General features: G+C 35.9%; 2 protein-coding genes across 5 annotated transcripts in view; both read right to left on the reverse strand.

Moving 5' to 3' along the window:
• LOC127453878 (metal regulatory transcription factor 1-like) overlaps positions 1 to 1,738 on the reverse strand; it is a 63,095-nt gene extending 61,357 nt beyond the window's left edge. Inside the window, exon 1 of the mRNA XM_051720624.1 lies at positions 1,605 to 1,738. Within this exon, the coding sequence (XP_051576584.1) occupies positions 1,605 to 1,648 (44 nt within the window). The 5' untranslated portion in view covers positions 1,649 to 1,738. The remainder of the gene's footprint in view (positions 1 to 1,604) is intronic.
• A 2,774-nt stretch (positions 1,739 to 4,512) lies between these two features.
• LOC127453874 (type II inositol 1,4,5-trisphosphate 5-phosphatase-like) overlaps positions 4,513 to 14,349 on the reverse strand; it is a 39,805-nt gene continuing 29,968 nt past the window's right edge. For 2 of the 4 annotated variants that reach the window (XM_051720616.1, XM_051720617.1), the window contains 7 exons: positions 14,126 to 14,291; positions 8,586 to 8,821; positions 6,802 to 6,912; positions 6,292 to 6,376; positions 5,425 to 5,552; positions 5,075 to 5,186; positions 4,513 to 4,884 (listed from right to left, as the gene is read on the reverse strand). In XM_051720616.1, coding sequence (XP_051576576.1) covers positions 4,745 to 4,884; positions 5,075 to 5,186; positions 5,425 to 5,552; positions 6,292 to 6,376; positions 6,802 to 6,912; positions 8,586 to 8,821; positions 14,126 to 14,291 — 978 coding nt within the window. In that variant the 3' untranslated portion in view covers positions 4,513 to 4,744. The remainder of the gene's footprint in view (positions 4,885 to 5,074; positions 5,187 to 5,424; positions 5,553 to 6,291; positions 6,377 to 6,801; positions 6,913 to 8,585; positions 8,822 to 14,125; positions 14,292 to 14,349) is intronic. The other 2 variants (XM_051720618.1, XM_051720619.1) reach the window with 2 other exon arrangements.

Raw genomic sequence — 14,349 nt, forward strand, 5'->3', positions numbered from 1 at the left:
GATGGGGGCAAATACTTTTCCACAGCACTGTAGGCAGCTCACTAAGTTTTGGGAAGGTGTTGCCCCAAATGTTTGTCTAGGTAGGCACCTTCATAGCTCATGATGCCCAAAAATGCTGACTAGAAAGGCAGTTAACTAGATTTTGATACTATGCTGCCCATAAAACTGTCTTGGCAGGCTGCTCACTAGGTTATGATTACCAAAAATTATGTCCAGATAGGCAGCCCACTAGGCTTTGATACTGTGTTGCCCAAAAATGCTGTCTATATAGTCAGCTTGATATGTTTTGGGATGGTGTTGCCCAAAAATCTTGTCTAGGTAGGCATCTTAAAAGCTTATGATGCCCAAAAATGCTGTATAGATAGGTAGCTCACTAAGTTTTGAGACTGTGTTGCCCAAATATGCTGTCTAGAAAGGCAGTTCACTATAGTTAGATACTATGCTGCCCATAAAGCTGTCTAGGCAGGCAGCTCACTAGGTTATGGTTCCCAAAAATGCTGTCTAGAAAAGCAACTCACTAGGTTTGAGACGCTGATGCCCTAAAATTCTTTCTAGAAAGGCAGTTCACTAGATTTTGATACTAAGCTGCCCATAAAGCTGTCTTGTAGGCAGCTCACTAGGTTAGTATTTCAAAAAAATGCAGTCAAGATAGACAGCCCACTAGGTTTTGAGACTCTGATGCCCAAAAATGCAGCTCACTACAAGGTTTGGGGGCACATCCACTGTCAACTATGAATGCATTTCTCATACTACTGGACAGGTTACACAGCAGACATTATGCCTTAAAGTGATGAACGTTGTGACAACAAAGATCCCTAATATACAGTATATCTCAAGTCTTGAAGCATATGAGGTTTTCTGACTCTTGTGTCCAATTCATTTTGGATAGTTTCTAGAAGTTTCCATGTTCACTTTGGCATTGGTGACAGTCACAAGTCATCCATCAAATTCATCACATATTTATCATTCTAAACTTACTGACAGAAAGTCGGGAAAACATCACAGAACTTCAAAAACGTCATAGTCTGACATACGGTCTATATTATATGATATATTCAGTTTAAAGTGTATACATTATTGATAAACAAGAACTGTCATGTAAGTAATGCTAACTGCTTATGTTACCTGAGTATTAGTCATAAAGTGCTTCTGTCATACGAACATTAATACAATCCCGAAGACAAATACACTGAAGGAATTAAACATATATTTCACATAATCGATTAAAATAAAATCTTATTTGGTTTAAGATAAGAGTCGACATAGAAGCTAACAGAGTCTCCATTCACATCAATGACAGCAGTTAGCTTTACTAGCACACAATTAACATCAGTTTATAAACAATAATATACACCGTGGTTGGACAAAAAAAATCAAGTATATTTGTCGTTTTACTCCATTGAAGTTTCAAATACTCTGTTCACAGTAAATATGTGATGTTAAAGCAGTGTAATGTAATGTAGGGTGGGTATGCTAACACTTTTAACCCGTTAGCAAATAACAAAAAACAATGAAATCAAGACAAGCCATTAAAACACACACATGACAGCTACACGCTCTTTCACAGTCAAATCAACACGATACATGTCATAGCATGAATTTACCTGTTATAAAGGTCTGTGTACTGTTGTGTACATTGTGTGTTCATTCCTCACCAGTGGCACCATCATGAAGAGCAACACAGACTGACTCCAGATCAGCTGACTTCAGTGTTCAGATCAGTTCCTCTTCCTGGAGCATCACTGACAGCTACCAGATCACAAGGGCCGAACTACTTTTGGGGGATTTTCAATTCGAGGAAGAATTATTATTATTATTATTATTATTATTATTTCTCCCCCTTTTCCCCCAGTTTGGAATGCCCAATTCCCAATGCGCTCTAAATCCTCATGGTGGCGTAGTGACTCTCCTCAATCCAGGTGGCAGAGGACGAATCTCAGTTACCTCTGCATCTGAGACAGTCAATCCGCGCATTTTATCACGTGGCTTGTTAGCGGAGACCTAGCACCTGTGGAGACTTCACACACAACTCACCACGCGCCCCACCGAGAGCGAGAACCACACATTATAGCAACCACAGGAGGTTACCCCATGTGATTCTACACTCCCTAGCAACCAGGACAATTTGGTTGCTTATGAGACCTGGCTGGAGTCACTCAGCACACCCTGGATTTGAATTCGGGACTCCAGGGGTGGTAGTCAGGGTCTTTACTTGCTGAGCTACCCAGGCCCCCTCAATGAAGATTTTTAAGAAAACATGCTGAATTGAATGTTGACTAACTTGACATGTTATCCTTTTTTCCCCTCCAAAAGTGGAAAAATAAATCCAATAAAATCCGGGTAGATTAATAATAGCCTATAACTTTGTATTGTCTTGTTAATTACTTTCCCAAATCAGGGAAATTCTACTATGCAACAAAATTAAACTTTGTTTAACTAAACAAAGTTTAGTTGAAAATGCATGTGACAAAATGTTTTCTTTGTATCCATGTTGGTTTCATCAACCATAAAAAAATAAAAAATAAAATAAATTAAAAAAATGTAAAGTGTTGTAATTCAACATCAAGTAAAAGGTATTAAAATACTTTTCTTTCAAATATTAATGGCCTAATAATTTAAAACAAAATAGTGTTTCTGATAAATTTAAAGTTTCTTGATTTTAAGAATTGAATATATTATATTTCAATTTAATTGCAAATTATTTACATATTTGCAAATATACAAGTCTTTTGAGAGTGTAGATAGACCGACTCTGCTCTTGCTGCAGAGCTCTTTTGGTGCACTTTGTCTGCCGTGACTCTCCGATTGGTGGATCATTTCCCTTCAGGATTATGGGTAGTGTAGTTCATCACTAATACTTCTGCTATTAAACATGATTTTTAAACAATGAAGTTGAAATAACATGGACTGATGGCTTCAGAAGAAGCATATGCCATCGATAACAACCTCGGAGCTCACAGCAGGTCTGTCTTTAAAGGTTTAGAAGTTACTTTTTCAAATGAATTTACCTATGAAACAAATAAATGGGATTTTTCTGTCCGGAACCACAATAGTAAAAATCCACACCATCACAAATGTTACCGCTTATTATGGCAAAAAACATTAAAACATTTCTTCTGCACACTTTATTAGTAACTATTTGAAAGTTGGAGCTTTTTCTTACTCCTATCTATTCCAACACCGACTAATATATATTTAAATGTTACAGTTAACCATTTATTAGACACCAGAACCTCTTCATTAGATACAAGTACATATTCAGTAGTTACCACAGTTAAATCTTGATAAGATATTAGTGCTTATTATTAAGTTACTAGCAGCTCTTTCAAATCTATTCCACTGGTAATACGTTGAATTATTTAGGGCTATGTGGTTCAGATAATATTTTAAGTGTTATTTCTGTTAATAGGATTTATTATTCATTTACTACACTGAAAACCCTATTAAGTTGACTTTACTCAATCGATTGAGTAATCGCGTTCCCTCAAATAAATTGAGTAATGGTGTCTCCAGAACTTGTGTATTTAAGTTCAATTAACTTGGTGTTCATATAGAATGAACTTAATTATTTAAATTAAGATAACTAGATGCAAGTAGATTTAATTCAGATTTGCTATTTAAATCTTGTTGTTTCTACTTAATTTAATTGACTCAAATTTAGATCATAAAAAAAAATAAAAATGACAACTGATTCTAGGTGAATCATAAACTTAATTCTCCACAGAAATGCATATATACCTGTACTTCAGTTGCACATGAACAAGGAGAACTGAGAGTGTGATATCGGTTCTATGAATGGTGACATCACACAAAACAAATATTTGCAAAAACAACAAAAAACATAAATGAGAGCTACAACTTCTACGAATTCTTAATAACAACTATTTATATGCTTTTACAAGTTCCCTTTGATCAAGGAAACATAATTCAAGCACAAGGGATTACGGGTAATCCACAAAAACTCCATTTTGTACTCAATCGTTTGAGTTTTTAACACTTTAAAATCTTAAAAAGTCTATGGATTAAGATAAATCAGTTCAAGGAGCATATTTGAATAATGAGCCCAAAACTTGACATTTCAAGTAATTTCAACTTGATTTTTCCAGTAATGACAACATTAGGGTTTAAGGTTACAATTCTGATAATGACAAGCATATATTTCAGTTTCATTGTTAACCATTGATAAGATTTTTTTAAGTTACTAGTAATTAATAGCAACTGCAAAATGAGATCCTAAAATTAAAAATAACTACAAATAGTTACTAGTAAGTTGAGTAATAAACACTAAATATCTCTGCGCAGACACAAACTTCTCTTAAACCTGTCATTATTTAATGCTCATTGATGTATTGAGGTTGGTTATGAAAAATCTTGATTACAATGAGCATGAAAATTAAAATAATTAAGATATAAACTATAATTTTCTAAATCATTTTGCATTCACATATTCACATGTAATATATGCAATTATTTCGAAGAAATGGAAGGGAAAGGCAAACACAGTGATTTTTATACTTCTATTCATATTTAATATAAAAACAACAGTGTTGTATTTACAAACATCAAAAGACAAATATATTTCATAAAATAACCACTATTATAAAATAAAACAATTGGTCTCCCTTTAAATTTGGAATAAAACAAGTGAGTTTTAATAGCTGTTTTAACTACAAAGTTTATACACATAATTCTTTTGATATTAGGCATGAAAAAAAGTGCATAAAAGGCAACATGATGCAGTACATTATTCAGGTAATTTGTCGTGAATGCCTCTGTCAGAGGGGCTGTGGACCAAGAAATGATGTAAAAACTCCTTTGCCTTCCTTTTCTCTGTAATATTTTGGTTTGTGGGCGACCTGAGCAAAAGGCTAGCGAAGACTGGGGCTGTAAACAAGAGAGAAATCAGTTAAACATTACTATTCAAACAACATTTTCTTAATCTTCAGTGCTGAATGTGTTTTGGTTAAAATAAGCTCTTGCTGAGTTCTGCTTTGCATTGAAACTGGCCTGTGCTTTCAAAATCTGCTGACAAAAATACTCGAAAACAAGTACTGAAAGTGCATCGTCAACCTACCTAAAATATTGACGTCCACACTATTGTGTGCAGAGTGCTTCAACAACTCTCGCAGAAAGGCCATTACATAGTTAAAAACATTTTTATGACAATGAGGTAACTTGGAAATGATCTGTGAACGACAAAATACATATAATTATTAATATTGTGACTATTATTCCACCTCATTTTGGCCAAAATTTAAGGCAGCCTATGTGGAATGTTCCAAATCAGTCATGTATGAAGTTCTAGTTCAGTTAGGATGCTGCCTTTGAAGGTATATAGGCAGTAGACAGTAAGGCAGCTCACTAGATTTTGGAACAGAGCCATAAAGTCATACTTGGGAGAAGTTGAAATTTGAGGGCACAAACCTGTCTGCACTGGCTGCTGTCAGAGGAGCAGTCCAAGCACTGCTGGTAGAAAGAGAAAGGGATCACCGGCTCAGGAAGAGCATCAAGGAACAGCAGAAAAGCTTCAGCCACTGAGTGGTTACTACCAGCTAATATTTCTCTAGGTCAAGGTCACTCAACAGTCAGGTCACAGCAGAGACACGCATGCACTGTTTACAGTACACTTGGTATTAACATCTGGGATGGCATGGGTAAGTGAATAATGAGAGAATTTTCATTTTTAGGTGAACTATTCCTTTAAGTGGACAGATGAAACGGACCGTCATTTACATCTATAACTATATTCAGAATTTAAATGTATATATTCAGATTAATAACAATATATTCAGTTACATTTATATATTGAGAGTTATATTTATATATTCAGATTTATAACTGTATGTTCAGAGTTTCATTTATACATTTAGGATTTACTTTTATATATTCTAATTTAGAATGATATATTCTTATTTATAACTCCATCCATCCTATAGCCACTTTTTCTATCCAGGGTCGTGGGTAGTGCTGGAGCCTATCCTAGCTGTCTCGGGCCAAAGGCAGGGAAACACAGGGTGATTTATAACTATATATTATATATTCAGAATTTATGGTTTATTGACAGGTAAGTAGCTAGTCTTTCTGTTGTCCAGGATGCATTGGCATGTACACTACTAATGCAGTGTGGTCACATGCGTCTCTGACTACTGTTCCTCAGAATGTGGTTTGAGTGATCAGATCACCCGAATCTGATGTTAATATGAGGAGTAATTGGGGCCACTGAATCAGGTCACACCAGAGACACACAGATCTTTAATGTATTTATTATGGAGTGACCGTGTGGAAGGATACGGAGAGTGTCTGAGCTGCCTGTGTCCAGACAATCCCGAATCTCCTCAAACTCACTGCGCAAGCCAGGCTGCTGAAAGAGATCTTCCTGTAACACAGGCAATGACAAATGCAATTATCATCACTGCTACTTTCAACAGTAAGCTCTTGGATAAACTTCAGACATTATATTTTAACATATCTTATTAACATAATTTGGCCTCAATGCACTGAAACACATTTATAATAGTCAAGTAATTTTGGCTAGCCCGAACAACAAAGAATGATTTGGGGAAGCTATGTATTCTTCTAAGCCAAAGAGCAGTTAGTTCCCTCGACAGATTCCCGCTTCAGTGCTTGTGTTGCTATGGAAGAGACCTCAATGAATCGCCATAAAAAAGATAAACATCCTTTCACAGCACTAAAGTTATATCAGCACAGTTTAAATGTTAAGACAAGCTCTGACAAAACAAGTTCAAAACCAAAAGTAATAAATGAAAAACAGAGAAAGACAAACAATCCTGATGTCCTGACCTGTTTTATTGCGAAACGGAAGAGATGGTCCACCATCATCCATACCTCCTTCGGGATTTCTTGAGGTTTGTCAGCCTCTGGGTCACTCACTTGATTATTTGCCTTCATACTCTGATAGAAAACCAAAGATCTAATTTCGAATGATTTACAGCATTTAATCAAAGTACCTCATTCTTGTTTTATATACACTCACTGTCCTACACTCACCGGCCACTTTATTAGGAACACATGTACATCTACTTATTCATGTGATTATCTAATCAGCCAACCATGTGGCAGCAATGTAATGTATAAAATCATGCAGATATGGGTCAGGAGCTTCAGTTAATGTTCACATCAACCATCAGAATGGGGAAAAAATGTCATCATAGTGATTTGGACCGTGGCATAATTGTTGGTGCCAGACGGGCTGGTTTGAGTATTTCTGTAACTGCTGATCTCCTGAGATTTTCACGCACAACAGTCTCTAGAATTTACTCAGAATTGTGGCAAAAACAAAACAAAATATCCAGTGAGCGGCAGTTCTGCGGATGGAAACCACTTGTTAATGACAGAGGTCAGAGGAGAATGGCCAGACTGGTCCAAGCTGACAAGAAGGTGACAGTCACCCAAATAAACACGCGTTACAACAGTGCTATGCAGAAAAGCGTTTCTGAACACACAACACGTCAAACATTGAGGCGGATGGGCTACAACAGCAGAAGATCCCTCCGGTATCATTACTATCACCAGGAAACTATTAGAACAGGAAACTGAGTCTGTAGTGGGCACAGGCTCAACAAAATTGGACAAACTGGAAAGACATAGCCTGGTCTTACAAATCTGGATTTCTGCTGATGTACACAGATGGTAGGCCCACTGCAGCCTCAGTCTTCTGTTCTTGGCTGACAGAAGTGGAACCCAACGTAGTCTTCTGCTGCTGTAGCCCATCCGCATCAAGGTTTGACATGTTGCGCATTCTGAGATGCAATTCTACTCACTGAAATTGTAAAGAGCGGTTATCTGAGTTACCATAGCCTTTCTGTCAGCTAGAACCAGTCTGGCCATTCTCTGTTGACCTCTCTCATCAAAAAGGCATTTCTGTCCACAGAACTAAACTCTACAGACTATTGTATGTGAAAATCCCAGGAGATCAGCAGTTACAGAAATACTCAAACCAGCCCATATGGCACCAACAATCATGCCACAGTCGAAATCACAGAGATCACATTTTTTCCCCATTCTATTGGTTGATGTGAACATTAACTGAAGCTCCTGACCCATATCTGAATGATTTTATACATTACATTGCTGCCACACGATTAGCTGATTATATAATCGCATGAATAAGTAGATGTACAGGTGTACCTAATAAAGTGACCGGTGAGTGAATAAGCAATAAGGTGCGAGAAGTCGTGTTATATTGTGAATAGTGTCACGCCTTAAGGCATGATGCACACCTGGCTGACTATATTCACAATAAAGCATGGCATTGATTGCATTATTGGGTCCCACTTTATAAAAATCTATTCACTATAGAAATTTCCATGATTTATTCATTTTTAATTTCCTTTACTATTCTAGGTCAGCAAAACACAATTTTAAACTACAACACTGCAAAATAAGTAAAATTGATAAGTAATTAATTATCAGTGTTTGAAAAAAAAGGTAGCATCTGCATCGGCACACTGACAGGTAAATCAACCTCTGTATGGCTCACTTACAGTTGTCTCTGCATATTTAGCTAGCATAGGAGAAAATATTTCAACACTGAAACAATGGCATCATTACACACTGAATCTCACCAGCTCTCTGATGGTGTCGGGTGGCATGTCCTGGATGGGTTCTCTCAGCAGACACAGTGTACCAAGAGAAGAGCCGAAGCAGCTTGGCAGGTATGAGGCTATGATGGAGATGAAGTAGTCTTTGCCTCGCTCCAGATGAAGAACCAGGATGTCTTCAAGCTTCTGCTGGCCTGAATTCAGCTCTGGAGCCGTAGAGCAATTCACAAACAACTCCAGATCAATGTCCACACTGGCACCTACACAGACAAAACAATGCCAACAATGATGCTCACATCACAGGCTGATGCTGAATAGAGTTAAAACTCTCCTTTGATCTGTACTAATAACAACTGATCGCTGTCATAGATACAGAACATGTGACAGCTTTGTAAGACAGTTTAGACTAGAAAAACAGTCAAAATATACTAAATTTTGTTTGTGCCACCACAACGTTGTTATCACCAGTGGGAAACTCTCATTTTGATTTCACAGAATCTTTAAGAAATCCAAAGCTTTGCTGCTTTTAGTCTATTTCTACTAGCTTTAAGGTCTTCTATATGCTAGTGTACTTCTAAACATTGACAATTACTTTTTCAGAAGATATGAGCATTTAAAATCTGCAGTCTCTCTCTTTCGGCTAAAAAGACTAAGGAACAACCATGATGTTGTTATACCATATAGAGGCTGAAAAACCTTGTCCAATCAAATGCTTTCTAAAACAAGAACGCACCTTCCACCTACAACTGTTCAGCGCACATGGCTGTGTTCTCACCTGCCCTGATGATGCCCTCACAGGACACTTTGAAGCGAGCACAATCCATGCTGTAGGGTCGTTCCAAACAGAATTTCCAATAAGAATCGCTTAAATTTAGATCGCTTCTCAAGTTTCCCCTGTAACTGGTTCTGGCATGAGCAGCATGGTGGAAAGGGGTATATATATGTGTGTGTGGCTGTAAACTAAAGCCTATTGGTTATTTTTTTAAATGGGTCAAATCGTTTGACATGTCCCGCCCCCACTTCCTGATTAAGTAGGAAATATGTCAAAACACCAATACGAACTGCGCTAGTCAAGGCACTTCACGGGGAATTTAAAGCCCAGACTTTCCAAGTTTACAGTATCTTGGCCAGACAAATTGGTATTGATAAAATAAATACCAATATAAAAATATAAAAAAACTTTGTAATTGTAAATGATGACTGATATCTTTATCATTTGCAATTTGCTTTATTTGCAATTATGCGTATGTTGCTTTATATTTTGTGGTGCTGTGATTGTTGGTAAGTGTAAAAGAGAGAAAGAAAAATGAAACTGACAAATGCATTCATTTTACTCCGAACAAAATCTCTAAAACGCACATTGCATAATGATTATAAAACTCGGATGTAGGGATGTAATGGTTTAACAGTATACCACACTTTTAAAAACAGATATTATCATACCTTTGACATTTTTCTCATTCATGGTACTGCATGAATTAAATGTTTTTTCCCCCTGAATTAATATAAAGAAATCAACATTTCCATTCTAAATATCAATTTAATTAAGAGAGAATGTCTCATTACATCTCATTTAGTTTATTAATTGGCTAACCTTATGTTTCTGCTTTCTGTCACATTTGCAACAAACAATTTGAATGCAGACAAGCTGTTTGTTCATGCATTTATTTGCTTAAAGGTATATTCCAGGTTCAATACAAGTTAACCGTCTAAGCTCGGATGATCCCGCCGAATAAAAAAAACAAACAAGTTTTGACCACCACAAAACAGGTATCGTTTGAAAGCTTAGAAGCTCTACTTTCCAGTGCATGAAGGCATTATGACCAAAACAGAACAAGTGCTTTAAAATGTGAAGACAAATCAGAAGAGTTCCGTTTTAAGAAATTTATTAAAAACAATTGCACTGTACATATTTTTGTTATCAGTAAAAACATTAAACTGATCAAATAGCCATGTGTCATGTTGTTGGAAAGCTCTCAAAGAGTAGAATACATCCATCTCATTTGTTTTACTCAGAAACAAAAATATAGCGAGAAATAGCTAAGTATATGTCTTTGACAATTATTGTAACTTCACGAAAAATAAACAGAACATAAAATATCACATACCACTAGTTAGAGGAAGTCATTATCTTTCAAATGAGCCCTCACGCAAGGTAATCAGATGCATTGATCATTAGATAATCCACTCGAAGCACAATGTTACATATGACCACCAGGAGATGGCGCCAAGGAAATGACACAAACTCAATGCAGACTCGTTAAGTCAAAATGCACTCATTCTGTGAAATCTCATGACTAAAATCATTTCTCCATTCTACGCATACCTTTAGTCATTGTTGTGTTTGCATGTGTAATTAGTTCTTATGTGCAATTATTATGTTTTATTTGTTTGGAGAGGCTTTTAGACACATGGAGATGTTTTTGGACACTATGATAAATTCCTTTATTTACACACCGAGATATATAATGTTAAATAAGAAAAAAAAAATACATTTTTGACAGTTTGTTTTTTCAGCAGTTTCTTAGGATGAGAGTCTCAGAATGTATCATTAAAACAATTAAAACGTTTTCTTTACAAATGATACTAAACACTTGACCCTATATACTCTAACTTTTTTGTCGAGTTTAGTGTTGTCACGGTACCAAAGTTTCAGTAGTCGGTACCGATAAGTGAAATTTCACAGTTCTCAATACCACTTTCGATACCACGGCAAAAATATGCTAATTTGATCATGCGCTATTGAACACACCTGTTTAGTTATTTTAAATAATGTAATAATTATTTTAATAATTATTTTTATTTTCCAGAACTCAATGTTTTAGTTTAATCATCAAATTTGTATCTAATCAATGATTAAAACTTTTAAACAAATGAAAGTTTCCAGTGTATGAGCGGTCAGATTTATACATTCATTTAAACAATGCGGCTCATCCACAGTAAGATTGCAGCCTTTAGCGGTTTAATAAATCACACTAGGACATATCACGATTTAATTTGATTAATTGTGGATTTCAATGTAAAATGAGTAAGATCACACATTCAAAATAAACCTGTGAGCATTTTAAAGCTGTTGTGTGTCAGTCATCCTGCGCGCTGGTGCCAGATATAGAACTACTGGTACTACAGAAGCACTTGTTTCGTGCCATCTATTTTATTTAAGTATTGACTTAACGGTACTTTTGAAAACACTAGTCGAGTTAGAAGCCTTTAATTTTGGGTATGCCACTGAAATAGGAAATCTTTAAAAACACCTTCAAAGCTTAAAGGGTTAAACTGAATCAACAGCATTTGTGGGATTATGTTGATTGCCACAAAAAAACTCATTTTGACTCATCCATCCTTTTCTTTAAAAAAAATAAATAAATAAAAGTTGCAGTGAGTCACTTACAAAGGAAGTGAATGTGGCCAATGTTTGGAGGGTTTAAACACAAATATGAAGCTTAAAATTGTATAATACTGTAGCACTTACATAATATTCTGTTAAGAATTGTGTATTATTTGAGCTGTAAAGTTGTTTAAATTGTAATTTTTACAGTCGTTTTAGGGTTTGTTAACATCGTCATAAAATTGCCTATAACTTTACACAGAAAAGGTTAGTAAATGATTTTATCACACTAAAATCATGTTTACACACATTTCCTTTGCCTTGTGGCTATACTTTTGAAACGGATTCTAGTGTTACCGGTTTGACCATATTCACTTCCATTGTAAGCGCCACACTGCAAACCAGATTGTACTTTTTTTTTTTTTAAAGAAAAGGAGGGGAAAGTCAAAATGTATTTTTGTGGTAATCAACATATAATGACATTTTTAATATATATATATATATATATATACACACACACACACACACACACACACACACTCACTGGCGGCCAAAAGTTTGGAATAATGTACAGATTTTGCTCTTATGGAAAGAAATTGGTACTTTTCACCAAAGTGGCATTCAGCTGATCACAATGTATAGTCAGGACATTAATAACATGAAAAATTACTATTACAATTTGAAAAAAAAAATTCAGAACTTCTTAAACTACTTCAAAGAGTTCTCATCAACAAATCCTCCATGTGCAGCAATGACAGATTTCCTTGGCATTCTAGCTGTCAGTTTGTCCAGATACTCAGGTGACATTTCACCCCACACTTCCTGTAGCACTTGCCATAGATGTGGCTGTCTTGTCGGTCACTTCTCACACACCTTACAGTCTAGCTGATCCCACAAAAGCTCAATGGGGTTAAGATCCATAACACTCTTTTCCAATTATCTGTTGTTCAATGTCTGTGTTTCTTTGCCCACTCTAAACTTTTCTTTTTGTTTTTCTGTTTCAAAAGTGGCTTTTTCTTTGCAGTTCTTCCCATAAGGCCTGCACCCCTGAGTCTTCTCTTTACTGTTGTACATGAAACTGGTGTTGAGCGGGTAGAATTCAATGAAGCTGTCAGCTGAGGACATGTGAGGCGTTTATTTCTCAAACTAGAGACTCTGATGTACTTATCCTCTTGTTTAGTTGTACATCTGGCCTTCCACATCTCTTTCTGTCCTTGTTAGAGCCAGTTGTCCTTTGTCTTTGAAGACTGTAGTGTACACCTTTGTATGAAATCTTCAGTTTTTTTGGGGGGGCGGGGGGCAATTTCAAGCATTGTATAGCCTTCATTCCTCAAAACAATGATTGACTGACAAGTTTCTAGAGAAAGCTGTTTCTTTTTTGCCATTTGACCTAATATTGACCTTAAGACATGCCGGTCTATTGCATACTGTGGCAACTCAAAAACAAACACAAAGACAATGTTAAGCTTCATTTAATGAAACAAATAGCTTTCAGCAGTGTTTGATAAAATGGCAAGTGATTTTCTAGAACCAAATGATCAATTTAGCATGATTACTCAAGGATAAGGTGTTGGAGTGATGGCTGCTGGAAATGGGGCCTGTCTAGATTTGATCAAAAATGACTTTTTTCAAATAGTTATGGTGCTGTTTTTTACATCAGTAATGTGCTGACTATACTCAGTGATCAACTGAATGCCACTTTGATGAATTAAAGTACCAAAATCTGTACATTATTCCAAACTTTTGGCCGCCAGTGTATATATATATATATATATATATATATATATATATATATATATATATATATATATATTATTTCTTTTTATTTATAATAAATGATAATATTTTTTGTGGCTGTGAAAATCTTATACATTACACCCTTAATCGCACAGTAAGTAGAAACATCCCAGGAAAACTTGAAGGCAGCGAGTTTTTGTCCTAACCAGCTGTGACCACAATAAGTGATGTGCAAAAAGATTTCTGTTTTGACCATGTTAAAATCTCCATTAACAGTAAAATCTTGCTGGTTCAAATACTGCTCCACATAACATTATATTCAACACCAAGAATTTGATAGGCTGTGATTTTCTTTTCACGGAGGACATAAAAATCTCACTAACAGCTGGTTGTTTCAGAAACGTTAACAGGATATCATATGATCTCCTAAAAAATAAATAAATAAAATAAAAATAAAAACTTTAGCATAGAGGTGAAATTAGATATTTGGGTATCTCACCCTGAGCCAGGAAGCCTTTGGCTGGGTTTGCTGTTAACCAGGGCTTGCAGTAGGCGGGCTCATCCAGCTTCTGAATGAACTCAAAGTGACACGGCTCCTGTCCGTCATTGTGAACAGTCACAGTCTGAGCCTGATGCTGCATAAACTTCACATCCTTGAAGTGAAACTACAGATAAATCATTCATTAAAAAAAAGAAAATCAGAAATTAATTACATTTTAAAAA

This window comes from Myxocyprinus asiaticus, chromosome 16 (assembly GCF_019703515.2).
Source record: "Myxocyprinus asiaticus isolate MX2 ecotype Aquarium Trade chromosome 16, UBuf_Myxa_2, whole genome shotgun sequence".
Classification (NCBI taxonomy): domain Eukaryota; kingdom Metazoa; phylum Chordata; class Actinopteri; order Cypriniformes; family Catostomidae; genus Myxocyprinus; species Myxocyprinus asiaticus.